At 46.3% G+C, this 27,601-nt stretch overlaps 1 protein-coding gene across 1 annotated transcript in view; it reads right to left on the bottom strand.

The window, feature by feature from the left end:
• Positions 1-27,306, bottom strand: part of ADAMTS18 (ADAM metallopeptidase with thrombospondin type 1 motif 18) — a 139,600-nt gene extending 112,294 nt beyond the window's left edge. The window contains exons 1-3 of the mRNA XM_030299518.1: positions 27,217-27,306; positions 27,031-27,109; positions 23,984-24,300 (exon numbers count right to left, since the gene is read on the bottom strand). Of these exons, the coding sequence (XP_030155378.1) occupies positions 23,984-24,300; positions 27,031-27,109; positions 27,217-27,306 (486 nt within the window). The remainder of the gene's footprint in view (positions 1-23,983; positions 24,301-27,030; positions 27,110-27,216) is intronic.
• Between the last annotated feature and the right edge of the window lie 295 nt (positions 27,307-27,601).

Raw genomic sequence — 27,601 nt, 5'->3', positions numbered from 1 at the left:
TTAAGTTGGGGTAAATGACCAGGAAGAGATCCTGAAACTGACAAAAAACATAGACAACTTTACAATGATCATGAGAGACTTTAACATATATGTCTCAAAAGCTGATGGACCAAGCAGACAGAAAAATCATTAAGGACAAAAATGGTCTGAACGGCTCAATGAATATACTTGACAAAAGTGACGTGTAAAACACCATACGCACAACGACTCAACGCTCATTTGTCTCGAGGACATATGGAGTATTTATCTTTACCCTAAAAATGACCACATCCTACGCCGTGAACCAAGATTGAACAAATTTCAAAGGATTGAAAAGCGGATGGATATTCTCTCACTACCATGAAATTAAGCAGAAAACCCAAAATCAACAAGATAACCCCAAATGACTGCAAGTTAATCAAATCACTCTAAATAATCCTTGAGTTAAAAAAGATATCCAAAGGGAAATTATGAAATTTTCTTCATAAATGGCAATAAAAATTTCACACAGTAAAACTTGTGATATGCGGCTAAAGTAATGCTTCTAGGGAAATGTTTAGACTTAAAAGCATATATATTAAAAAAGACAAAAGATTGGAAAGCAATGAGCTAAGACTCTATAAAAAATAAAGGAACAGTAAGTTAAACCCCAGGGAAGTGGTAAGAAAAAAAACATTTTTCAATTTGTTTTATGAAGCCAGCCTAAGTTCAATACCCCAACTTGATAAGGCTGTAACAAGAGAATAAAGTTACAGACCAATTTTTCCTCACAAACACATGTAAGTAAACCTAAACAATTATTTGCAAATCAACCTCCGCAATAACTAACACTGACAGCACATCATGGTCGAATAAGGTTTATCCTAGAAAGGCAAGGTTGGCTTAACACTAGAAAAAAATCAACCAACACATTTAATGAGAAAAAAAGTAGAAAAATCATATGCCCTCCATAGATGCTGAATATTTTTTAAATTTTTCTTAATGTTTATTTACTTTAGAGAGAGAAAGAGAGAGATAGAGACAGAGACAGAGTGTGAGCGGGGAAGGGTCAGCGAGAGGGAGACACAGAATCCGAAGCAGGCTCCAGGCTCTGAGCTGTCAGCACAGAGCCTGACATGGGGCCTAACCCACAAACAGAGATCATGAAGTGAGCCGAAGTTGGATGCCCAACCAACTGAGCCACCCAGGCTCTCCAGATGCTGAATATTTTTAAAAAAAATTTATTAGCAAACTACAAATAAAAGGGAATGTTATCAATCTGATGAAGGGTATCTACAAAGAAACCTACAGTTAACATAGTTCTTAATGGTAAGAGAATAAAATACTGCCACCCCCCCAAGGGCTGTTTCAGGATGGAAACAAAGAGGTTTAATAATATCATCTCTATTCATTACCATACTTAAGGTCCTTGATTTGGCAAGAGTCCCCCCACCCCCAAATTTGTGAAGATTTGGTCGGGGGGGTGGGGAATTGTCACTTCACAGAAGACATGATCGTATGTAGAGGCATCCAAAGAATTTATAAGTAAATTTGTAAAATTGATAAGTGAAGAATTTCTAGATAAAAGTCTATATATAAAAAATAAGTTTCATTTCTCCATATTGGTAGCAAAAATTTAGAAAATAAGGACATTACATTTTAAGCAGCATCAAAAACATCAGTCAAGAAAAATCATCTAACAAAGGATGAACAAGATCTCTATAATGAAAACTACAAATCATTGAAAGAATTTAAAGGCTTACACATAAGATATTCCAAATTCATGCATCAAAAAATACTATCGTAGGGGCGCCTGGGTGGCTCAGTGGGTTGAGCATCCGACTCTTGATTTCAGCTAAGGTCATGATCTCCTGGTTCATGGGATCAAGCCCCACGTGAGGCTCTGTGCTCACGGCGTGAAGCCTGCTTGGGATCCTCTCTTTCTGCCCCTCACCCACTCACTCTCCCTTCACTCTCTCCAAATAAATTTTAAAAAATACTATTGTAAAAATTAGCCTGTAAATTCAATGAATTCCAAGTAAACATCCCAGCAGCATTTTTGTAGGAATTGGCAAACGGACCCCAAAATGCATTTGGAAACATAAACCCAACACAGCCAAGATTATCTTGAAATACAAAGACAAAAGGTTTTTACCACTTGCTGTCAAGACCTATGGCAAAGCTACAGTAATTAATAAAGTGTGGTGTTACAAAAAAAGACAATGTCAAAAATGGAATAAAATAGAGAAATCAGGAACAGACCAACACATATACTGTCACTTGATTCATGATAAAGATAACATTGCAATGCAGTGTGCTTAAAAGAATCATCTTTGAAATAAATGGGGCTGTATCTGCTGGATACATTCTATTCTCCTCACACCATCCACAAAACTACATTCCAGGTAGACTGCAGGCCACAAATGAAGGTACGTAAGTCAATCAAGTTCCTAGAATTTTACACTGGAAAACACCTTTAAGATCTTGGGTATAGGAAAGGGTGGTGATACGGGATGCCAAAGACTGATGATGAGTTGGGAGTGCCCATTAAACATGTGGCAAATCGCTCAATCTCTTTAGTCATCAGAGGAACACAAAAATCTCAATAAGGTACTCCGGACACTTCGTTCAGATGAAGGTAAAAAGACCAAGTATTGGCAAAAATGAGGAACAAGTAAAATCAGTGGTGAGAAAGTAAATTGGGAGAGCCACTTGGACAGCAAATTGGTAGAACTGCACGTGCTTCACGACCCGGAAATTCCACTTCTAGAAACCCTACCGAAATGAGTACATCTTTGAGCCGTAAGACCTGCAACAGAATCTTCACTGCAGCATTATTTGGAACTGCCCAAAGCAGGGAACAGCCCAACTAGCCAAAGGCCCATCAACAGGAGAAATGGATAAATCAAGTGTGGCCCTTTACGCAGGGGGAGCGTTAGAGCCATAAAAACGAATAAACTACAGCGATGTTCAAACATGCTGTTGAACAGAAGAAGCTAGTCAACGAAGAGCCTTCTGTGGATGGCACTGATGCAAAGTTCAGAAACAGGCAGAAGTGATCTGGAGTGATGGAAACCATGATAATGGTTATGTTCGGGGAGTGAGGCATTGAGAGCAGGCCTTTTGGGGCGCAGGTGATATTCTGTAGGCAGTTACATGAATGTGGCCACGTTGTACAAATTAACTGAGCTCTCTACTCATTATTTCTGCATCTTTCTACACTTACGCTATTTCAGTTGATTTAAAAAAAAAAAAGCAGAACTTGCAACATTCTTTAAGGGAGAGAGGTGGTAGGCAAGATTTCAGAAGCACCCGTGTGAACGGAGTGGCCACACTGTCGTGGAAAACTCTAGACCAAAGCTACATTGTCTGCAGCCCCGTCCTGCTGAAGCGGACACGGAGGAAAGCAGAGATAAGAAACTACATTAGAGTCAAAAGTAGCATTTGACGGGGGACTGGCTTGTTCCACAGAGGGTAACAAAAAACTGTGCACCTAAGCTGATACGACACAGGATAAATAGTCCCGCAGACATTCCGCTCCCAGTGGCTGACTCAACAGCCCAGGCTGACAGATTTACAATGGAGAACTGAATCCTCAGATCAAAACCCGTGTGCTCTGTGTGGAGCTTGATGACCTACAGTAATACACTGAAACCCTTAAATCAACAGGTTTATGGCATCGATGGCGAAGCACTCTGACAGGTCTGCTTCGTCAAACAAGCCTTGTCTTGAATCCGGGCTCGGCTAAAAGCTGGGCTATCAAAGCCAAGCATTTGCTAACATGAGAGGGAAAATGCTCCATTTCTGTTCAAATATTTAATGGAAATCTTTCTTGGGCTTTTGGGGGAAAGAAAAAAAAATGGCACACATGCATAGAGATGTACATACTCTTTAAGACCTATCAAGGCTAGAAAGATTTATTATTCAAGGACTCCACAGCTCCTGCAGACGTCACCACATTACAATTCGCCACGTCTGTCTGGGTCGTACGGTCACACAATACAATTTTCTGGAGGGACAAGAAAGTCTGTCTATCACATATTAAATCTGGCTGCCCTACGATAGGGTCTCCTCTAAACCTTCCGACTAAAAGCCATGTCCCAAAAATTCGCACACACGCTTTATGACCCGGTTTAGTAAACACACACAGACGCACCCACACTGCAAGGTTTCCCAAGATGCTCTTTCTAGAAAACAACCCGGTATTGTCTAGACGACTGTATTTTATGCTCCTCTCTATTTTCCTTCCTACTGACGTTCATCATAACGGACGAAATGGATTCATGACCCATGAATCAGTTGAACCCAAAGTTTGAAAAAGACATAGAAGGAAGCAGAATTTTTTTTTCAAATGTGGGAGTCAGGCTTTTATTTTATTTTTTTATTTCACAGATTCTCAAAACCTGACGAACTGAGAATTATTCAAAGTCCAGATTCCCAGGGTCTCAGCCCCAGAGATCCTGAGAGTCTTAGTGAGGCTCACGAACCTGACCTTCTCTATCAGGCATTCCAAACAATGCCTCTGCAGGTAGACTGACAACAGCAGTTTGACAAATGCTTCTCTAAACCCATCCCTTTGTTTTCAGACGAGGAAACTGAGGCCCAGATATGTACAAGGTCACAGAGTAGCTAATAAGAGCTTTGGGACTAGAACCAAGGCTCCAGGGTCCCAGAGCATCTCGGCAGGTAGCCAAGGACCATTCCTCTTATTTTAACCTCTGTGGAGAAAAGTAAGTAATAAAACTGAGCATGAGCAGGGAAAAAGACTAAAAACGTCAGAGGTCCCGTTGCAGAAATGAGCTAGAACCCAACCCAGGACTGAGCGCAGGTAGCTGACGATACCTTCCTTCCGATCAATAGGGCGACACAACGTGCTCGGCGGAGCGAATCTTTCCAAAACCTGCCTTTTTATCCTCAAAACTCAGAAGGTGGCCAGAAACAGAATACTCTGGCCCTTGGGACGCTCCCTGTTTAGCCGGCGGTTTTAGAAGACCCTTGCATCATTTCGAACTGGTTCACTTATCCCAGCTGAAACCCTGATTTCCCTGCAAAGTGCTGACGAAGCACAAATACATACTGCCTCCGTGTATCAGGGGAGGAGCTGAAGAGAGTGTACGGGCAGCAATGATTGTGACAGTAGGTGCCCCTTGAGTGTTTGGGGCTCCTAGAGCGTGCTGGCTGTTCCCACCCACCCCAGGGCGTTCCCATTCACTGCCTTTCCTCCCGGTGTACTCTTCCCCAGCAAAGCCACACCGCTGCTCCTTTCCATCCTCGGGCCTTTGCCCGACTGTCAGTTCATCAGGGAGACCTTTCCTGACCACTCAACAGGGAACAGCAAATGCCCCCGCCCCAGTCTTCCCTCCCCAGCCAGCACTCCTTAGCCCCCCTCACCCCCAGTAGAACTGTAGAGCACTGTGGCCTTCTGACATACGTGTTCATTCATTTGTGTGTGCGTTGATTGCCTCTCCAAGGCATTGTGACACTGGTTTTGCACGAAGGGTGGAAGACTCACCACCACCGTAAGAGGCAGGTGACCTTATCCATAGGTTACGGATGAGGAAAATGAGAAACGCACAGAGTTTAAGGTCGCTCACGGTTTCTCCGCTCCCCAGCACGAGTGCCGTGGTTCGTGGTGGAATCCGTGTGATGCAAACGCCCTTCTCCAGAGCTGCATCCCAAACAGTGCCTCTGCAGGTACTGCTAGATGCTTCCTGGATCCTTCCTGGTTGGCACTCCGTACATAAGTGAGGGAATTAACTTGAAGAAGTAATATTACTTCATATGTGAATGTATACTGGGGAGATGCCTCTTTGTATGTATATAGGTTTCTCTCTATCAATTTCAAGAGAGCGTCAACGAGTGAGTGCCAGGTGCCGTGACAGATACGCTCAAAATACAGCGATTAGGGAAAAAAAAAAAAAAAACTTAAGACAGGGTTCATGCCCTCATGACACTTGTCACCCAGCACAGGAGATAGGCATTATTGAAATAAACACATTACTAAGTGTGAAAGCACGACCAGAGCACGTTATGAAGAAGAAGAGGGACAAAACTGTGCCAGAGGAGGGCAAAAAAAAAGACTCTGTGACGCCCAATTCTGTGTGCCAGCTCGACCGGGCTCAAATATTTGCTTAAACATTATTCTGGGTATGTCTTTATGAGTGTTTCTGGTTGAGATCAACATTGAATCGGTAGACTGGATAAAGCAGGTTTCCCTCCCCAGTGTGGGTGGGCATCACCCAATCACTGCAGGCCTTGAGCAGAACAAAAAGGCGGAGGGTGGGGCGCCCGGGTGGCTCGGTCGGTTAAGCTTCCAACTTCGGCTCAGGTCACGATCTCACGGTTTGTGAGCTCAAGCCCCGTGTCAGGCTCCGTGCTGACAGCTCAGAGCCTGGAGCCTGCTCCGGATTCTGTGTCTCCCTCTCTGCCCCTCCTCTGCTCACACACTGTCCCTCTCAAAAATAAACATTAAAAAAAAATTTTCTTTGAAAAGGCAGGGGGAATGAGAACCGCTCCCTGCCTTATGGTCTTTGAACTGGGACGCTGGTCTTTTCCTGCCCTCAGATTCACATTGGCACTACACCTTTAGCTCTCTTGGCTCTCCAGCTTGCCAACTCCACATCTTGGCACTTCTCAGCTTCTCATAATATGTGAGTCAATCATATATATATATATATATATATATATATATATATACACACACACACACACACACACACACACATACACACACACACATATATATTAATATATATATACACACATATATTTATATATATTAATATATACATATATTATATATGCATATTTTTATATATGTATATATGTATATGTATAATTATATACTAATATAAATTATATATTATATATACATGTATATATAAATATATATATATAAATTTATTTATGTGTGGGAATAAATGGAATAAATACACACATACGTATATATGTTATCGTATACATAATAAATACTATATTAGAACATTACATCATTATAAACTATATATCAAGATCTAACATGATATAGGCAGATCTTAATATTACATGCGTAGAGTATCTATAATACACACACACTTGTTTCCGTTTCTCAAGAGAACCCTAACACAGCCCCACACACGTTCAGTCTACCACCAAGACACGAAAGCGGAAGTGGACGTACCTGTAAAGCACCTGCGACCATTTCCCTGGACTGAGAAGGTCTCCTTCCTTTCCGTTAGAATACAAGCCCATCTGCTCCTCATTTCAAGGGTTCCTGAGAAAACTGTCCTCTACTTTTCTGGCTTGAGGAAGGCAGGGCTCAGCAAGAGACCTGATCATGGGAACCATGGTCAGGCAGCTCTACGTGGCCGGCAGGGAAGAAGCCCCCAGGGCAGGGTACGGAGACGCACATCCATCGGTTGATTTCTCCTGCCTCTGTGCACAGCCACCAGCAAGGAAAATTTGCTCAGATATCACCATTTGAGTAAAAATATAAAGAGATAACTAAATTTTCTGATACATTAAATGTGATCCTAAGTCAGATACAATGTATTTTTTTAAGTTTTTGTATTCTGAGAGAGACACACACATGTGGGAGGGTAGAGAGAGAGGAAGAAAGGGAGAGAGAGAGAGAGAGAGAGACAGAAAGAGAGAGACAGAGAGAGACCCAAGCAGGATCCACACTGTCAACGCAGAGTCTGATGGGGGGCTTGAACTCACAAACCGTGAGATCATCACCTGAGCCGACACCAAGAGTTGCACAACTGAGCCACCGAGGCACCCCAGATACAATGTATTTTTGACTGTTCACTGATCTGGGTTATTTTCTGCCACCGAACCCCTTCATCAGAGGGAAATTTGTAATCATGTGACATTACCTCTTAACGTCCCAACCGTGGAATTTTTTAAAACTGTACTTCGCTCTGGTTTCTCCATATATTAATTAGCATAACTACAAAGGTTATTATGAAAACCAGAAAAATGAGACCTAATAAAGAGGCTTCCACTTAAAAAAAAAAAAAACAAAAAAAAAGTTACTAAGCTAGCAAGTTTTGATCAAATACAATTAGAAGAAAATCCAGGTGTAAATTTTGCAATCTTTCAAACCATAATATCCTTCAGTTACCTTCAAAAGAAACATCTCACCCAATTTTAAGTCTGATTTCCACCATCACAACTGCACAACTGCATGTGGAACCGTATGACGGCAAAGTGGCTCCAAACCCACAAGTCAACCTGTCCACACCAGAGAATATTGGAAACAAACCTGAAGATCCTCCGCAAGCACTGCTTGGAAGATAAGCAATTTTAGCAAGTGAAATAAAGAGGGAGTCTTTCTTTCCTACCCACTCACTTTCCCCGTGCAAGTCCTGGAACTGGAACTTCCAGATAGGAGAGGGCTAGACCTAGCCCTCCAAGACGGGCTCTGCTCCCAAACGCTCGCAACGCGGCCGGTCTGAACCAAACGTGCGCAAATTGGAAAAGGCACACGGGATGTTGAAGACATGTGTGTGAAATGAGATCGAACTGTCTCCATTTTTTTCATCGGTGATCTTTTGAAGAGACATTTGCAAGAGGTTAGATTGAACAAAATATACCGACGCAAGTTTCACCGGGTTCTTTTTGCTTTCTTTAAATAGGACTACCAGAACGTTTTCAATGCCGTCTGCCGGTTTGTGTTACGTTCTACTGGACGGCACTGTGCTGGGGCAAAGAGGAGATGGAATTCTGTGCATCATGAAAAAGAAAGAGAGGATTTCATGGGGGAAAAAATAACACTTCTGTTGTCATAATTTAAAAATAAAAACCATTGCACACTAAAATTAGACTCATTGAAATAAAGCTCTTCAAAGACGCAAATGAACTGCACATGAATGTTGAGCAATGTCATCCATCCGTAAGCATTCCTGCTTTACAACTTTGCCCCATGTGTCATCATCCAAAGAAATCAATTCAAAGTGGTTATGGCATGTGAGGTCATCCCCGAAGCCAACCACGGAGAGTAGTCTCTCCCCAACTGCTCACTGACAGGCATATAACGTGCTCATTCGTATTTGCTGCTTTAAAGCCATCTGCGGTTATTGTTGGCAGACATAGAGAGGTGTGTAATAACAAGACAACTGACAGACAGAGGAGTGAATCAGCAAGACAGTTAATGCATCCAAGATGCGCCAGCGGGAGAAAATACCGACAAGGGTAAATGTAGTCATACGCCGCTCTACACCCATTAAAAGTCGATTCACACAGTGTGGGCGAGGAGTCACCCCATCGGTCTCCCGGCCGGTGCGTGCTGGAGGCCCTTGTTACATTCTGCCTGCCTGCTTCCTCTGGGAGGCTGGGGGTTCTTTGTAGAAAGGGTCCTATCACACTTAGGACTTTATTTCGAAGTGACAGAAACTAACGTTAAGCTAGAGCAACAAGAAAGGGGGATATGTTTCACGCCAATGAAAAGCCCCAAGTACTTCAATGTCAGGCATCAAGACCACGATGACCCTATTCTCAGGGGACACAAAGGTTGCCAGCAACTCCAGACTTACAGCCCATCCTCTCTGCTACCCCTAGGTGTCCCAGACTTTTATTTCATTGGTTCTGATCCTGTTACATATGAATCCCTACCCATCACTGTAGTCAAGGATATGTGATATGCTGACTGGTCACCCTGAAAACATGTCACCTCCGGCCAAATTCCAAAGACTTCAGGCAGAGGTGGCAAAGCTAGGTCCCCAAAGAAAACTGCAATGTCTTTGCCAAAAGACTGGCGAAGCAGATGCTGGGCAGACAAAAAATGACCGGTGGCCACTGCTATCTCGGAACCCCCATATCTGACCTGCACATAAAAGATACCCACTGATGAGTTTTTCCGGTGAATGAAGGCATGCATGAACGCTTCAGAAAAATGAATTCAGGATGCATCCCAAACACAGAAATGATGTCTGTTATTTTGAAATTACCAGGATGTTAATGACATACATTCATGTAACAAATGTTGATTGAGCGCCTACTATTTACCAGGGTCTGCTCTTGCCAGTGGAGACACAGGTGTCAACAGCAGAGATGAAGTCTGGCCCTCGTGAAGCAGCTATTCAAGCAGGGAAGGCAGCACGTGCAAGATAATAAAGCGATTATTAGACGAATGATAAGTAGTATGAAGAATGATAAAGCAAGATAAGGGGATGAGGGAGTGACAGGTGCAGGGAAGAACTTTCTGCGATGATGATATTTACACAAAGAAATGAAATACACAGGAGGTGAAGGAAGGGGGTAGGTGAACATTTGAGGGAAGAGCGTTCAAACAGCAAAGTCAATGGAACAGGGGCATCCGGGGATATGCCGAAAGGCAATGGAGGCCAGAAGAGCTGGGCTGACATGTACGATGGTAGAAAAGACCGGACATCGGGGGAAAGGAGCCCAATCACATAGCACCTTGCAGGCCATGGCAAGAAATTTGGGTGACACACTATGAGTAATGGAAAGCCTTTAGCTGCTAGAAAAAAAGAAGGTGAATGAATCTGGCAACTGTGAGAAGCATAGATTACAGGGACACAAGAGACGTAAGAGAACCACCAGACTGGAAGCTGCTACAAGAATCCAGATGACAGAGCACAGCGGCTCGGATCACAATGGTGGCAGGAGAGGGGATAACAAGTGGTCAGCATCGGTTTTATTTTCGAAATACCCAATTCAATTGACCTGGGAGCAGTGAAATTTACACGGACAAGTGTATAAAAGTATGTGCTATTTACATACCCTCATTTACACTGCTCACACTGAAAATTAGTCACTCAACACTTATTTGTGTTCTCGTGGTGCTTTAAATGATACCTTAACCATAATAGTAATTCTGTTGCACTGTCCTTAAGTGTTTATCTTCCTGTCTCCATTACTCCCCACCTTCACAGTGGAGTATCTAGGAATTTAGGGACCATATTATCCTTTTTGTACTTTCACAGTCTGTCATAGCCCTGAAGCACAGAAGAAGCTGGGAGTTAAGGCTTTGAGTTAGAAGGATGGGTGGGTGGAGGGGTGGATGGGTGTCGAGAGGGGGTGGGTGGTAGGGAGGAGGAAGGAACAGAGAGAAAAGAAAGGAGAAACATCAAGCAATTAGCCAAGAATACAAGTCCCCAAATGACCTTGAATTTGTCTACCTGGTACATCTAGAAAGAAGTTGGGGGTTTCGAGGATGTTGCTATTATGGAGGTACGAGCTACCGAGGTACCGTGCACTTTCAGATGACGGAAGGAAGCGATGGCAGAGATGGGTTACATAACCAGGTCAGCTGATGAGTCCATGCATATGGAAAAATTAGCTGCCTTATCTTGCATTCCAGTGAAAACAGAGCTCCTTGCCTCATCAAGTATGGTGAAGAATTTACACGTTTACTTGTAAACGCATAAATTGCCCAACTACATTCAGTAGATAGAAAAACCCAATACACCTTGACAAGATTCTCAGGCTTGAGCACACATTAATAAAACACAGAGAACATTCCCCATCTCATTCCCAGAGCTGCCCATTGCCCCCACTGCTGCAGATCAACAGGATACAGGGGACATTCAACTTTTATGGAAGGTTGGCAGCACACCCAGAAATGGAATCCACGTTTCTAACCTATAGGCTCCCTCCCTCGTAAGATAGGCTCCCTCCCTCCTAAGAATGCAAGGGTAAATTTTATTAGAAATATATGTTTCTGCAAAGATCCACTTAATTTCAGCAGTCTGGATTGGCATGCTGTGAAATTCAAAAGCAAATACACATCTTTAAAAAGATTTCCAGATGATTTTTTGCTGCCTTCCAATCTACCCCCAGTCCCCACGCACCATTCATACACAGTCTCCCCAAATACGTTCCTCAAAAGGAAAAATCATTATTGAATCATCACTGTTACTGAAATCATTATTCCTAAAGACTCTGAAATCAACAGTGAGTATCTTCTGGAAAAAAAAAAAACCTTACATAAATGCGTTCTATTAAAGCCGCCAGCTTGTGATTGTGTGCTATCAGGGATTCTCGACTGGGGACAATTATACCCCTGGGGACACTTGGCCATATCTGGAAACATTTTGATACAGCTGTGGAGTGCCAATGGCATCTGCCAGCTAATGGCCTGAGATGCTAAGCATCCTAGAACACACAGGCTAGTGCCCACAAGCATCCGTCCATATCCGTAGTGCCCCATTGAGAAACAGTATAAAATTCCCTAAGCAATTTTACAATTTTTTAACGTTTATTTTTGAGAGAGAGAGAGACAGACAGACAGACAGACAGACAGACAGACAGACACAGGGCACAAGCAGGGGAGGGACAGAGACAGAGGGAGACACTGAATATGAAACAGGCTCCAGGCTCTGAGCTGTCCTCACAGAGCCCGACACGGGGCTCGAACTCACGAACCGTGAGATCCTGACCTGAGCAGAAGTTGGATGCTTAACCGACCGAGCCACCCAGGCGCCCCACATTTCCTCAGCAATTTTAAGTAGGGACTATCTATGGAAACTCACTGCTTCTCCTTGAACCCATGGTCTGACGTGCCCCATGAGGTAGCATGAGCAGTTGATGGATGATATGAGAGGGCCATGATTCTGGAAACAGAGGGGACTTACTCCGGACCCACCTGCCGCAGAGTGAGCACTGTGGAAATTTTCTGTTAGGTTTTTATGGCTGCATAACCAAATTGCCACATATTTAGCAGCTTAAAAGTAACACCTATTAGCTCACAGCTCTACAAGTCAGAAGTCTGGGCACAGAGCGACTAGGTTCTGTGCTCTGGGTTTCCCAAGGCCAAAATCAGGGTGTCAGCCAGGGCTGCATTCCTCGCTGGAGGCTCTGGGAAAGAATCCACTTCTAAGCTCATTGAGGTTGTTGGCAGAATTCGGTTCCCTCCTGTTGTAGGACGGAGGCCCCCGATCCTTGCTGGCAGCCGGCTAGAGGCCATTCTCAGCTCCTTGGGGCCACCTGCACTCTTCACCACATGGACCTCTCCATCTCCAAAGCCAGCAACAGAGACTCTGTCCCGTGTCAAATCCCTGGAGCCATGAACTTCTTTGACTTTTCCTGATTCCGCGTGATCGTACAATTATCAGGTCAAACCTACCTGCAAAATCTCCCTATCTTAAGGTCAACTGATTTGAAAGGACCTCTGCAAAATCTCTTCCCAGCAGTACTGAAATTAGCAGCTGAATGAATAATTGGGAGACGTGTGCGTGCGCGTGTGCACGCAGCAGGGGTTGCGGAGCTCAGGGCCACAGTTTGTACATGGCATCATCTTGTCACTTCCTTCTCAAAGCAGCCCTTTCACAGGGTTTTTTCCATCTCTACTTTACAGATAAGGAAACCAGATTCTCGGGGAGTTGAGCATTTCCCAAAGCTGAGGGAAGGATACATGGGAAATCTCTGTACTATTTTTGCAACTTCTTGTGAGTCTAAAAGTATTTCAAAATAAAAGGTCTTCAAAAAGAATAATTTTGCCAAGATCACATAACTAGTAAGTAAAAACGATGGGCTTCTGAGATCTCATGCACTGGAACATGCCAGCCTTCTTAAACTATTGCACGAGGCATTTCTAAGGTCATAGAGCCTCTGAAGCCCCTGGTATTTATCTGGCCCAGGGGTTCTCAGTAGTGACGGTGCATTAGAACCAACGGGGGAGCCATTAAAAAATGCTCATGCCTGGGCCCCACCCCTAGATATTCAGCTTCAACTGGTCTGGGGTAGGATCTGGGCATCTGTGTTTTTTTAAGGCTCTCTAGGCTAAGAATCACTGACCTAGATGTGATTTAATCATAAATGACATTGTTACATATGCCGGATTAAACAGAAACTAGTATTTGCTTTACACACAAAAAGAATCCTTTTGAAAGCATGAAATTCATCTGGCTTCAATGCAGCCTACTGGAAAACAATGAGTGCAAAATACTGAGATAAGACTAAGACACAGGAAAATACAAGATATGCATGCATGCGTGTGTGTGTGTGTGTGTGTGTGTGTGTGTGTGTATTATGTAAAGTACATATAGAGAGCAAGAGTGCATTTAAGTAGTATTTTCTACCTAGTTTCTGTCACTTTGAAATAAAGTCCCAACTTTATCTGGACTCTCTGTGCTGCACAAAACAGACCTACACTCAACAACCGAGGTTGGAGAATAACTGTGTTCACTGTTCATCCACAGAGAAATTAATCTGGGGTAACTCTTCCTCTGCCCCCCGGAGGTGGCAAAGAACAATATGAAAGGGACGCGAAGGATGGTCAAGTCACAGAAGGAGCCGACACTGAAAAAGCAGGCTGCTGTAGGAGAGGTCAGGAAATCACTGGAGAGATAATCTCTTCTTACTAGATTATGGCAGTCCCTTTCAAGCGCCGTCTCTCAACTAAGGGTAGCCGACTTCCAGTAAATTAGCGGTGTGCATTATATAATTTATATTAGAAAGCACGCCCCCTTGACTTGTAGCGGTAATAAGGGCAGATAAAATATTCCAGAGCTCAGCGGCATGAATAAGCAATCAAAAGAATTCAGCCACGAATGAAATCCTTAGATCCATCAAAGGCATCCCTTCAGGAGAGGTGAGCATGCCGTCCAGATAGCATGCTCTCACCAGACTTGTATTAGGGTATTTGAGGGTACTCTGCCCTGTAATTGGATAGAGAAACCGTGGGAACAGGCTTCCACAGAAACGACTTGATATAACTGAAAGGGCACTCCTGGGTTTGTGGACAGAGATGGGTAGGAAGCCCGGGCAAATAGTATGGGTCATGAAAGCTTTAATGGGCAGTGCTCACTGGGCCGGTTTATATTTGGACTTCACGAATTCATCGGGACCACCTTCTCTTAAACGGTCTATCGTTGATGGTGGGAAACCGTGCAATTTTACCAGCACATGTGCTCCACTGGAGAGAACCATTCACCTAAGTGACTTTCTTGGGCTCAACGAAGACAAAGGTGAAACGAGTTCTCAGTAACTATGCGTGATTTACAACCAATCAGAGCCAGTAATAGCCAGTGACGTTGGGTGGCTAGAATCAATCTCAGCAAGGAAATTTCTGGCCATAGCTAATGTCTAGTGTGTGTGTGATGCCTCAGCTTTTCACAAAGGCGGTCTCTCGGTGTCTCTCTCTCGGGAAATATAGAATTGCATGCAACTAAGAAGACTCATCCATATGCATGCCCTTTTCAGCAACAGCAAAAGACTGGAAACAAACCTATTGACCAGAAGGGAATAATATGCAGCAGTTGCAAGAATAAGATAGATGTACGCATACCAATACAGAAGGAACTCCCAGATATATGTTATTCCCAAGCATTCCCCTTTCCCATCACAAAAATGCTTCAGGAAAAATGTTGGCTAATACAATTTATGGACATTTTAAATGTGCACATGAGCGCACGCGTGCGCGCACACACACACGCACACACACCCCACCAGACGTAATAAACTCTAGTTTCAAAAGGAGATTCAAACCCATACCTGCAATCCTTGGCTTGCTGTGCATCACCCCTCACTTCCTTTTAGGCATTAACTCACATATCATGACGTAAGTGAAGACAAAATTTGGTCTTGTTTGGAAACACAGAGGAATGGAGCACGGCCCCGAGGCTACCGGAGAGATGAGAGAGGGAATCAAGTCCAGAGCCCCACACACGTGCTCTCACACAGTATATAGGTTCCAACTGTGGTGTCACCGCTAAATAAGGCACCTGAGACACCAGGCACCCAAGGAAACGTTGGACTCCTCTCCAGAACTCAGGAGGCACAAAAAGAGCAGAGTCAGAAGAAAGACAACAGTGATGACATCACTGGGTACCTCGGGTCCCGCCTTGCTCAAGGCTAGCCATCCTAGGACAAGGACGAGGGTGGGAAGGATGAATGTGAGTGATCTCTGAGCCAAAAAAAATGTATTTTTTAGGCTTAACCTAGCTCGAGGTGGAGCGATTCTACCCGCCAGTGAAGCTTCCCAGGATACACAAACCAGAATGTTCTACGTTTGGAGCCACACTAGCCACGCTGCCTGCCCTCTTAGCATACACATCGGCTGGTGCCAGTTAGAGCATGGACAGTCACACTTACGTGCCGCGATGCATCCATAAAGCAAAAACAATTGTCCCAAAGATGTTCCAGCCGTCCCGTCTCCCCTGAGAAGATTCTTCGCGGACACACTCAGGATGCTAATTCAGTCAGCAGTGCCCGTTGGGTGGGACCATCTGTGAAGGTTTTTCTTGCGTTTACTCAAATGGACGCCTTGGCTCTACCCAGGATCCACAGAAATCTCAGAGGTGGGGCCTAAAAATATGATGCTGGGGTTTTTTGTTTGTTTTTAGGTGCCTCGGTCCTTTTGTAGTGCGTGGGGGCCGGGGGGGTATGCTACTTTAGACCTTGAACACCCCTACGCTCTCTGGCAGTTAAATCTTATGAAGGCCTCAGTCTGTGTCTTAGCTGAATCCTCCTCTCTCCACGGCCCCAGTTTTAATAACGAAAGGAAGTGCTCCATAAATACAAACTATTATTACCGTGGCTACAAGTTTCCTGCCTGCGGGTGGTAAAGAGGACTGGCATTAGCCAACGTTGGAAACACCTTTACGGAAGGAGGTCCGCAATCATGGCAATTATCACTCTCTCATTACCACTATCAACATCATTACTAGGCGCTAGGCGCTGTTTTAAGCATTGCACCATTCCGTATTTTCCTTCCAAGTCAGCATCCATAAGCCCCATTCTCCTCATCTCACCGATGAGGAAATGAAGCGTGCAGAGGTCCGTGATTTGACCCGAGTTACGTGGTTACTGAAGGCCAGAGCTGGGACTTCCAAGTCTGAGCTCAAAGCCGGTACACCACGCTCTCTACCATGCATGCCTCCATCCAGACCTTCACGTGTGGGCTGATCTTTCGCCGTTATTCTTTACCTTTCTCTTGCTTCCCTCCTTCATGGTGGATCACGTAGCGGTTACTTGCTCCCATAAAATCTCCAAATATCGTCTGCAGGGTATTGCCACCACCCAGGGCCCTCTTCCCCTTTGGACAGGCTTGAGGAGGCTCCAGGACCAGCGTGCCATTGCCATTTCCTTCCCAGACCCCCTCCTAGTCCAAAGCCAAGGGTAATGAAGGACAGGGTGCCCAGCATGTGCCAGGCTAAGTGCTCATCATGTGTCGCCACAGTCCCCCGAAAGCGACAGAGTTACATCCACGTTACAGGTGAAAAACAACAGGTGCAGAGGCACGGAGAAAGCCCAGCACTCACAATCCTGGAGGCTGGGGGTTACATTCCTCTGGCGGCCACCCTCTCACAGCCAGAGAGCCCCGGGGGGAAGAGTCAGCCCTCCACCCTCCCATGTGAGCACCCCTCAAGGCAGCCTCGGGACCCTGCTCTTTGGCAAGAACCTTGGCCCTGTTTTCAGAAAAAAAGAAATTAGCTGGCATTTTGCTACAAGTATTGCTTGCAGCAAATCATGGCTGAAGAGTGGCCAAGAAAGAAAGAAAGAAAGAAAGAAAGAAAGAAAGAAAGAAAAACATCTTTTTACCCTTGATGAATCAATAACCTAAGAAAACATCTCTGATTTGGATCAGCCTGTATCCAAACACTTGTGAATACAGCCCAGTCTAATCCTTAATTTCACATGATCCTCTCAAGTGATTGAGAAGTTCCAAGGGGGTGTATGTAATTCAGCAAACCCCCGCTTAGCTAACAAGTCGCCACAAAGCAAGACAGCGGAGTTTCTTTCTGCACGTCTGGACTAAAGTCATTTAACTTCAGCCCTTTTATGAACGGAAACCAGCTTTCTAAAGACTGTAGGGAAGGCAGTGGCCAGCAAGAGACAACTCAATGGCTGAGCCTTCTGAGTCATAAAATGACTCTGAAAAGGGGAGATCAAAGCTGTCCTACCGCCTACAGAAACACAACCGCTTCTAAAGCTCCTCGCAGGGACCGGGGCTCTCTGGAGAGCAGTCTAGAGGCCACCGCTAACAAAGGCATGAGGACACCGGGGCAGCCAGCCACGGAGGAGAAACACCACTTACGGTTTAATTGTTGGGGACAAGGAGAGAAGAAACGAAAGTAAGCTGAGGGACAAGAACTAGGCGGTGTGTCAGGACTTGAGGCCAGAGGGATCTCCTGCGCACTTTCCGCTGATCCTCTGATGCAGTGCTGAGCCTGGATCCTGACTGGAGACGAGGGAAGACAGCGGGCCGAGCAGTCCTCCGCTCTTCGCCAGCTGGGAGCTCGCTCACTGTTATTCATCAAAGGTAGAGCACCAAGTACACTTAGTACAGATCTGGGGAGGGGAGCAATACGGCGGAAGTTCCCAAGAGCCTTGTCACTTGATCCTGACATGGTGAACGGAGCTTGGTGCTCGAGTGTGTCAAGCAAGGGGTGTATTTCCCCAACGGGAACACATGGAAATTAGGTTTATCAGGCACCCGCAAAGTGCAAGTAATCTTAGAGCTAGAAATTGCTCTTTTAGGGTGAACCACAGAAATCTGGACAAGTTATTGATGAAAGTACGCTTTCAAGAGAGGGGAGCAGGGGCGCCTGGGTGGCACAGTCGGTTAAGCGTCCGACTTCAGCCAGGTCACGATCTCGCGGTCCGTGAGTTCGAGCCCCGCGTCGGGCTCTGGGCTGATGGCTCGGAGCCTGGAGCCTGTTTCCGATTCTGTGTCTCCCTCTCTCTCTGCCCCTCCCCCGTTCATGCTCTGTCTCTCTCTGTCCCAAAAATAAATAAACGTTGAAAAAAAAAATTAAAAAAAAAAAAAAAGAGAGGGGAGCAGCCCAATTAGTATTAGAATGCCACCTCTGGGAGCTTCGCAAGCCGCAATCCACATTAGCATATTAAAAGGTGTGGACCCTATTACAGAAAAGACTTCTAATTGCATTTAAACCTAAGGTTTCCTAACTCTATGGGAATATATGGCCACTTATATGGTCATGAAATCCTTTTATTCCGGGAACATCTCCCCCCCCCCCCCCCGGTTACAAATCAATACATAATAGATCTTTTTTGGGAATCATCGCTTCGATTTTCTTGTTAGTACCAGACTGTCAGTTAGGAAAATTCTAGGCTTAAACAAATGTCCTTAAAGTAGGGCATTTCTAAGTTGCTAATATGCTAATGTGCACAGTAGATCTCCCAGAGGTGGCTTTTAGTACTATTTGACTATCCTTCCCCCATTTTTAAAACCCTACGCCGTGAACTTCTTCTATAAACTAGAACATGGCATCCAACGTGCTTGTGACTTTATCCGCTGTACCCTGACAGGTGCCTGACAGAAGCTAATCAAAACTTGTTGAATAAAAGGATAATCTTTCAATGTGTCTTTTCAGTCTGTTCTTAAAACACGACATTTCCACTAACTTTTAGAAATGGGATCGGTCTGTCAAACCAAAAGCAATTATTTTTTTTCCCAACAGCAGTTATTAAAACAATTTGCCTATTTGTTCACCGTCTTGATCCAATGGTTCTCTACTGTTAATATGCATTAGGAGTCACTTGGAGAATTAGAAAAACACACATTCCTGAGCTTAGCCTCTCTGACCTTCTGTTGTGGGTAAAGAAATTCAAATTTTCAACACCTCAGGCAAAGTTAATGCAGCTGATCACACTCTGAAAACCAATGTCCTGATTTAAAAAAAAAAAAAAAAGGAGCTCTAAGACAAAACATTTTTGAGCAGAAAGGCCTTTTGGATCTCCCAGCATGGAGGCAGAAAGGTACAAGTTTGTTCTACCAACCCAGAAGACAAAATTAAGAAATACAGGTGAAAGTCATAAAAAGGTAGGTGGTAGTTCAACACCAAGAAGCGAATGCTAACAACAGCATGGGCTTCCTGGACGTAATGACCTTCCCATGGCTGTGTTAGTGGAAGAGAGGCTAGATACGGTAGGAGGAATGTACATGGCAAATGGTGATTGGGTTAATCTGCACCCCCAAGATTCTGGGACAAAGGCTGAAACCCAAGACACCCTCACAGAGTGCGAGGCAGTCAGATGTAGGGGGCAGTGAGGAGTTGGAGTAGGCAAGTTCCTGTCTAAATGCACTCAAAACCCCAAAAAATAATAATCATGCTGGGACACCGCGGGAGGCAGGATTCACCCAGGGAAGTTTGCAACTTCTGTTCTGTCCCTTGTTCTAAGTAAATAATGGCCTGCTCAACTCCTGAGTAAAGCGAGCCCTGTCAGTCGTGAGGAGGGGAGTGCATTTTAAGCAAATACTCGAAGGACAGTTTAATTCTGAATTATTGAGGGAAATTCCCTGCCAGAGACATCCTCTCTGGAATATGCACGTACACATGTATATACATAGGCATCTATTTCATGATTATAACCTTCCTACCCTTTCTCATTCTCTCCTGGGGCTTCCCTGGTGACCAAGATAACAGGTTAGTTCTTCCATGGGTGCTTCGTTATGGAAAGGTGACCTATTGTCCTGAGACACACTGCATTGCACTCCAGGAAGTTGCTGTAACCTCTAAAGGCATTCCGAGGCCAGTCATCCAGCTCCATGGGGGTAGAAACCCTGACACAGAGCCTTCCAGTGGAAGAGACTCTACCTATCAGTCTCATTCGGCTCCTGTCAGCTTCTACATCAAGGCAAGAAGAGTTGCTCGTCTCCTTTAGCACGTTAACCCTGCCAAGTCTCTCCAAAAAAGCATGGAGAGGTTCGCCCCTCTCATGAACTCTTCCATTATTCACTGCTCAGAAGCCATCAGAGTAGCTGCTAATGAACTTTAGCGAAGGTATAACCTTTTGTTTGGCCAAAGAAGGAGGGCAAGGTCTATGACTCCTAAGGGGCTGGAAGGATGAAGAAAGTCTTCCTCCTGCCACGAATATTCCTCCCCATCACCCTCTCTCCCTGGAAGTGTCCCCTCACCGTGGTACCTCAGATGATCTCACCGTCTTCACTACTGCCGTTTGATAGTGCTTCATAAGCAGGTCAATGCCTTGTTAGAGAATCGCAGCCGGGGCGCCTGGGTGGCGCAGTCGGTTAAGCGTCCGACTTCAGCCAGGTCACGATCTCGCGGTCCGTGAGTTCGAGCCCCGCGTCGGGCTCTGGGCTGATGGCTTGGAGCCTGGAGCCTGTTTCCGATTCTGTGTCTCCCTCTCTCTCTGCCCCTCCCCCGTTCATGCTCTGTCTCTCTCTGTCCCAAAAATAAATAAACGATTGAGAATCGCAGCCATCCTAACAGAGAGGTCACACCAGCAGAGCAGTGTTTTTGCTCAGAATTCTGGTTTCTATTGACAGAGAAAAGGGAAAAACACCACAGCATAGGCTGGAAGCATTAATACCATCTGTCTGCAGGATAGAGACGAATCACAAAAGAGGACATACAGATGGCCGGTGAGCAGAAGAAACGGTACTCGACTGCAATCACCACCAGGACACCACAAACTAAACCCGTCATGGGGAACCACGTCACGCCCATCACTTCGGTAGCTAAAATGGAAACCAGAGACAACAAGTAAGTGTCGGCAAGGATGTGGAGTGACTGGAGCTCCCATACCCGCTGATGGCAGGTGCAAAGTGGCACAGCCACACCCAACAACGCGTTGTTAGGTATACTTCCGACAGGGGTCCACAGGCTCACCACAAGGCACAGACAAGAATGCTCAGCGGTACTCCAGAATAGCCCAAACCAGAACGCTTAGACGCCCACCGACCTCTAAATGGAAACCTGATGAAATATTCACGCGGACGAATACTGTGTAATTTGCCTTACGTAAAATATTAAAATGGGCAAAAGTAAGCTAAGTTAGAAGTTAGGACAGTGGTTACCTCTGGGGGTGGGGGTGGGGTAGGGACCGGGGAGCGGACACAGGGGGATCGTCTGGGACACTGGGAATGTCTTGTTTCATCTTGGTGGCGGGTACATGGGTGCGAACTGTGTGAAAGTTCATTAGGCTGTGCTCTATGATTTTTGCCTTTTTCTGCATGTTCGTTTTGCACGTTTCCATACACACATTATACTTCAACACGGGGCTTCAAAAATTAACTCAGAGTGGCGTCCAGTTTCTGAGTTGTGGTTTTTTTTCCCCTTTCATGTTTCTTTCTTGTTGTTTTTTTCTCATCAAGTTTGGGGGGTATGTGTTTGTGTTTCGTAGTCGTTTGGCAGGGTCACGGAGAGGTGGGGATCGGCTTGATTCTCACCCTACCCCATAGCAAGTGGGCCCCGCCAGGGTCAACAAATCGGCTAATCAGAGTCAGATGCCTAGAGATGGCAGTGGTCTGAGAAGTTATTTTACATGATGCAGGAGAGGAAACTGAGACCTAGAAAAGTTATTTAACTGATTACATGCAGCTGGCTTCTGGAGTAGGGGAGACAGAATCCAAATGTCATGATTCCAACCCACATTGGCCTTAGACACAGGCGCATGTGGCCGTCAATTCTCTCACATCCATCACAACGATGGAAATTTTTCACTTGCCTCATTCCCGTTTGTTAAACGATCATTTGCTCCCGGTGACTCTCCTCCCCAGGAGAAATCAACTGACATCTATTGATAGGAGGCAACTGATCAGATTTCCTGTCATTCACAGAGGGGGGAATCCCAAGAGAGGTACGTGAGGTGGCTAAGCGTTGCCGGAACTAGAACCGCCAGGGAGCGATTATTCCCTGCCAGGAACCGCTTCGCATCGTCCATGTAAGAAGTCGCCTAATCCCCACAGCTCTGTCTGTGCTGTAAACCCTCTTGTTATTTCCACTCTAGAGCTGAAGACACGAAGGCATATGGAGGTTCATAACTTGCACCTCCACGGTGTTATGTGGAATGGGATAGCTTAAGCCACTACAGTGAGGTGCCTCCACTCCCGAAGGCATTAGGATACAGGAGCAGACAGGAGACGGGGGAAATACGGGACAATGCCCGGAAAAGAGCAGAAGACCCATCACCATCAAGCCCAACACCACCACCACCACCACCACCAACAAAACGCCAAATCTATTTGTGGGTGTGCGTAGCCACGTCATTAGTGAGTCATGGCGGTCATTTACATGGATCAAGCTTAGCTGGGAACTGTCAAATCTTTGCCTCGCCCGATACTGCAAAATTATACCAAAGAACACCAAAACTCTAGTTGTGATGAAAGGTGATAGCTGCATTTCAGGCCACGCTATGAAAACGAAGTTGAATAATAAAGTTTCGACTGGCGCAGAACGTGGGAGTTTTCATTCACCGGCACCTACACCTCCCGCCCCGCTCCTTGCTCGGTGTCCTGATTTACCGTGCACGTTACGAACGACATCGCCACTTGGGCTTTCCCACACTTCTTCCGGACATGCCAGGGCATGGCCAATGATGTGTTCGAACACACACACACACACACACACACTCTTACGTCCGTGCAAGACGCTTCTCAACGGCAGTGCGAACCCAGAGCCGCATTTACTGCCTCGTAGATTTGACCGAATCCTGAGGCAAGTATCGTTTTACACCAACAGCCTTGGCCTGGAGCTCAGCTGTCGAGGATCGCACAGAGAGGAAATGACGCTCGTCCCCAATACTTTTTAAGTGCTCTGCCTCCCTGGATGCCACACTCAGTCCTGCCAGTCCTCAAACACACCACACCACACCACAGTCTAAAAGGATGTCTTGTGCGAGCAGGACATGAACAGCTTAGTTCAAAGAAAACAAAGGGCCTCCCTTCTACAGTGAAGGTTGGGCTTAACGGGGCTGCTGAACACAATTTTGCATTGAAATACAGTTTTCCCGTCTCAAAGCAGTGTAGAAGCATGCAGCTTGTTAGATTTATATAATGCCTGGGTCTCTTAAGACTTTACAAAGCGAATGGCATCCATCAAATTAATTTCCTCAGGGATCGTCTCAAACACAGAGAATAAAGAGGCCCAGACCATTAAACATCAAAAGAATGTTCTAAATGGTAATTAAAGTTCTATTCTATTTTCTTTTTCTGGGAGCAGATTAGATTAATTGAGAATATTAGAAGTATCAAAGCTGACAGTGTGAATGTGTCGAGCTGGCTGGAAGAACACTTAATATTGCAGACATCTGTTCATTCGAGTTCCACAAAACACAAGAAAGGGGGAGTCGACCCAGCGTGCGGGGTGCTTACCAAGCCGGCACACGTAGACACAGCGACGGAGGAGAAGCTGTCATTTCTGATAAATCCCTGATAGAAGCATCGCTGCACTGCGGGTTCCGGAGTCTCCAAAGCACCATCATTTCCAAGTACCTGGACAATAAAGTGACTGCTCAAAATCGCCGAGGGCTTCAGTTCTAAATGTAGTTCCTGTCCAAATGCTGAAAATCGGTAATGCGGGGAGCTGCCGGCACTCCCCGCCGATCGCTTTTTCCTGCCGTTGTGCAAAATGTCGTGTGAAATATACGACCCGCCTGAGTCCACTTCCACCGGCGTGACAAAGACGTAATCTGCAACGGGAAAGTTTTAGCTGTCAGCACCCGGTACCCACAGTGCCAAAGGCTCGCTTTCCAACAGGCTGGCGGGGAGCAAAGGACAGCTCAAAGGTATCTTTGTTTCCACTGCCCTGCACCTCGCTTAACGGGAACTCAGAGCTGCTCCCGAAGAGGAGAACTCTGGGGCTTTTGCAAGGAGCTCTGTGACAGGGATGCCTACCAAACCGAGAAGTCAAGCACGATCTTCACGAATGCCAAGAATGTTTGCGAGAAAATGCCACAACTCTCTCTCATGGTCTGGAGACAGAGAGAGATGAACTGGAGTCTCGGAGCTGCAGAACCATCCGTACATAAAAAGTGATCTTTGGGACACAAAATAAATACAGAACCGCAGAAGTAAAGAAATGCATCAATTTTTTTTTTTTTCCGAGGAGATTAGTATCTTCGGGCTTAAACTGAACTGGGAGCATAGGGGGAGGCAGAGTTTAAATTTCAAATGATAACTCCCAGTGCTGAGTAACTTGAGATGCTATCTCAGATAACGAGCGAATACTGGCAGTTTCAGATTTCCGAGAGCAACTACATGTGATAATAAAACCCCAGCGCTTGTATTGCTCTGAACGTTTTACTCTGAGCTTTTCCAGGGACAATCCCATTTCACCGTAAGCATAAAATACAGTGGATGCATTCAAAAATGTCTCAAAATTGTCAGAACTTTCCTATTGAGTCTGATGTTTAAAATTGCTCAGACATGTTGGTGAGGGAGGGAGTATCAGTCAGGGGAACACCTGGAAGGCACGTTTAAAAATACTTTCCCCATTGCTCTCTAGAGCAGCACTAATTGCTGCTTGCAAAAAAACAAAAAAACAAAAAACAAAAAAACCCAAAAACCAGCCAACTATTTGCTGCTGGAAAACCGAAGCCAGCACACCGTTTTCTATCACAGAATGCTGAGACCAAGAACTACCATCACAAAAGGATTTGGGACAGACCTTCTGCGTGTTCGAAGACATTCTGCGTTTCCACTTTCTAGGCACAGAATGGGAAACTAATTTGGAAAGTGTTTAGAATGATTCCGAATAACTAAGAGGCATGTTTGAGTCACTTGGGTCCCTGGTTACTGGAGGAGGAAAAGAGAGAGGCATTTCCCTTTTCCCAAGAGAGTCAACAACCAAGTAAGAAAAGCTCAGGAATGAACAGAAGGCTTGTAGGTAAGAGGGATCCATGAGCGATATGCTAATTGAGCCTCCGTTTGGAAAAATAAAATCCCAACATGACAATAATTTTCAACTGTGTTCTTCTGTGTATGAACCACCTGTGACTCTGATTGCTTGAGCCACTACCCTTCTCTCAGTCTTCTTTACATCCTGCCTCTCCCATTTTCTCGACTCCTCTGACTAGAAATACTATCTCTGACATGCTTATTAAAAAATAACTGGGACATAAGTTTTCCTCCTCTCTTACCCTTAAAAAACTGAGTTTTGTTTTTACACTACTTCTGTCTTAAAACTCTGTTGCACTGCTTTACAGGAATGTGACTCTTGATTAAATGCAACTTTTTCTTATTAAAAAACCACCTCCTTTCTCCACCGTGCTAAAACCCAAGGGTGGAAACTGGGCCAGCGCATGCGCTAGTCTCTGCAGGAAGATGTTTCTGACCTCCTTCCCCAAACCCACCTGAAACTCTGCCTGCTCTTACCTAGGAGGCCATGGGTAGCCTTATCCAGCCAGCCCTCTAGGCCATCAGCCCACAAATCCCCCTGCCCCAGAGGGAGCCTCCAGCTTTTGACCTCTAATCGAACAATGAGGGGTTGTTTCAGAAACTCCAGTCAGCCTCTCTGGTTGGACAAACGGTGAATTTCTCAGGAGTTAATTCCTGGCTCTGTCCCCTCCCCTCATCTCACCCACATTTTCCCCAGCCTTGATTCGAGGACTCTGCCATTTCCCCTCTCCCCAATACGCCTGGCTCTCCCACAGCAGGAGAGGACCCTGCAAGGCTAAAACTCCTAGAATCCGGGTTGGACATCAGGTTTGCTAGACACGTGGATGAGCTGTTCTCCTGTAGCTGGTGGAAACAATGGCAACCATCAGGAAGTTAATAAATGACAGGAGGGAAGGGTGTTCTCTGGAGGTTTTTGGCTGGGAACCTCAGAAGAGATAAAGCCCCCAGAGACCTCCAGCTTACCTGCTCTCCTCCTTCTAAAAGCAGTCTTGGGGCATCCGTGACCCAAGGGCAGGAAAAAGGAGAGAAGGAAAAGAAGAGAAGGAACACAAGTGGAGAGGAAAACGAGGAGGAGAGACGGGGAAGGGGAGGTCTCGCATTTTTTCACTCTCCCCCCCCCCAAGCATTAGTTCCCACAGGCTTTCCCAGAAAAGGAAGGAAATAAGGAAGGTGCCTTCTGCTATCAACCAGAATGTCCCCTTCCTAATTTCTCACCGCAGTATGTTTTTTAAACAAGCCGTCTGTGACCCAGGGAAAGTATTGTTTTCTCAATTATGCGACTTTCAGCTCAAGACACTGATTCTTTTGATAAGTTCAGAGTCCTTGCCACATCACCCCCCCCCCCCCCCGCCCCGCCAAACAGGAACCCTTTCCAGGATGGGCACACACCTGCCAGGTCGGGGCGGGGAGGGGAGGGGGGACGTGGAACGCGCCTTCCCACTTTCCCCTCTTTCGGGGAGGGGGGGAAAGAAGGGACAAGTGCCCGGGAAGGCCCTTTCTCGGGGTGGGGAGCAAATACGAACCGACGTTTAATCCGCCGCCGCCTTCACTGGCTAGGGCTGCGGCGACCGACGCACAGCAGAGGCAGCACAGCTGGAGCGCCTGCAAGAGAAAAGGTGACAACGCGCGTGAGCGGCGCGGCGGGGCTGGCGCCGGGCGCCCCCCGCCCCCCCCCCCCGCTCTCGGCGCGCCCCTCGGCGGGCACCTGCCTTGGCCACGCGCCCCAGCCCCGCCGGAGCCCGCGGCGGGCCCGAGCGGGCGGCGGGCAGGGCGCACGCGAGCAGGAGGGCGCACTCCATGGTCAGGTGCGGGCGCGGCGGCTGCGGGCGGCCGGACGCGGCGGGCGGAGCGCACTGGCGGCGCGCATTCTCCCCGCCGGCCCGGAGCGCGGCGCTCCAGGTGCGGCGCCAGGTGGGAGCCGCCGCCGCTCACCTCGCGGGCCGCGCGCGCCGGGGCCTCCCCTCCTCCGGCCGCCCGCGCGCCCTCCCTTCTGCCGGCGCCGGCCCGCGGAGCTGCCGCCCGCCGCTCCCGGGAGGGGTGGGGGGGGGGGGCGCACGGGGCGGGGGTGGGGGCTCCCCGGGGCGGGCGCGCGCC

The sequence above is a fragment of the Lynx canadensis genome, chromosome E2 (assembly GCF_007474595.2).
Source record: "Lynx canadensis isolate LIC74 chromosome E2, mLynCan4.pri.v2, whole genome shotgun sequence".
NCBI lineage: Eukaryota > Metazoa > Chordata > Mammalia > Carnivora > Felidae > Lynx > Lynx canadensis.
Note: the sequence above shows the minus strand (reverse complement) of the source record. Positions and strands in the feature narration are given on the sequence as shown.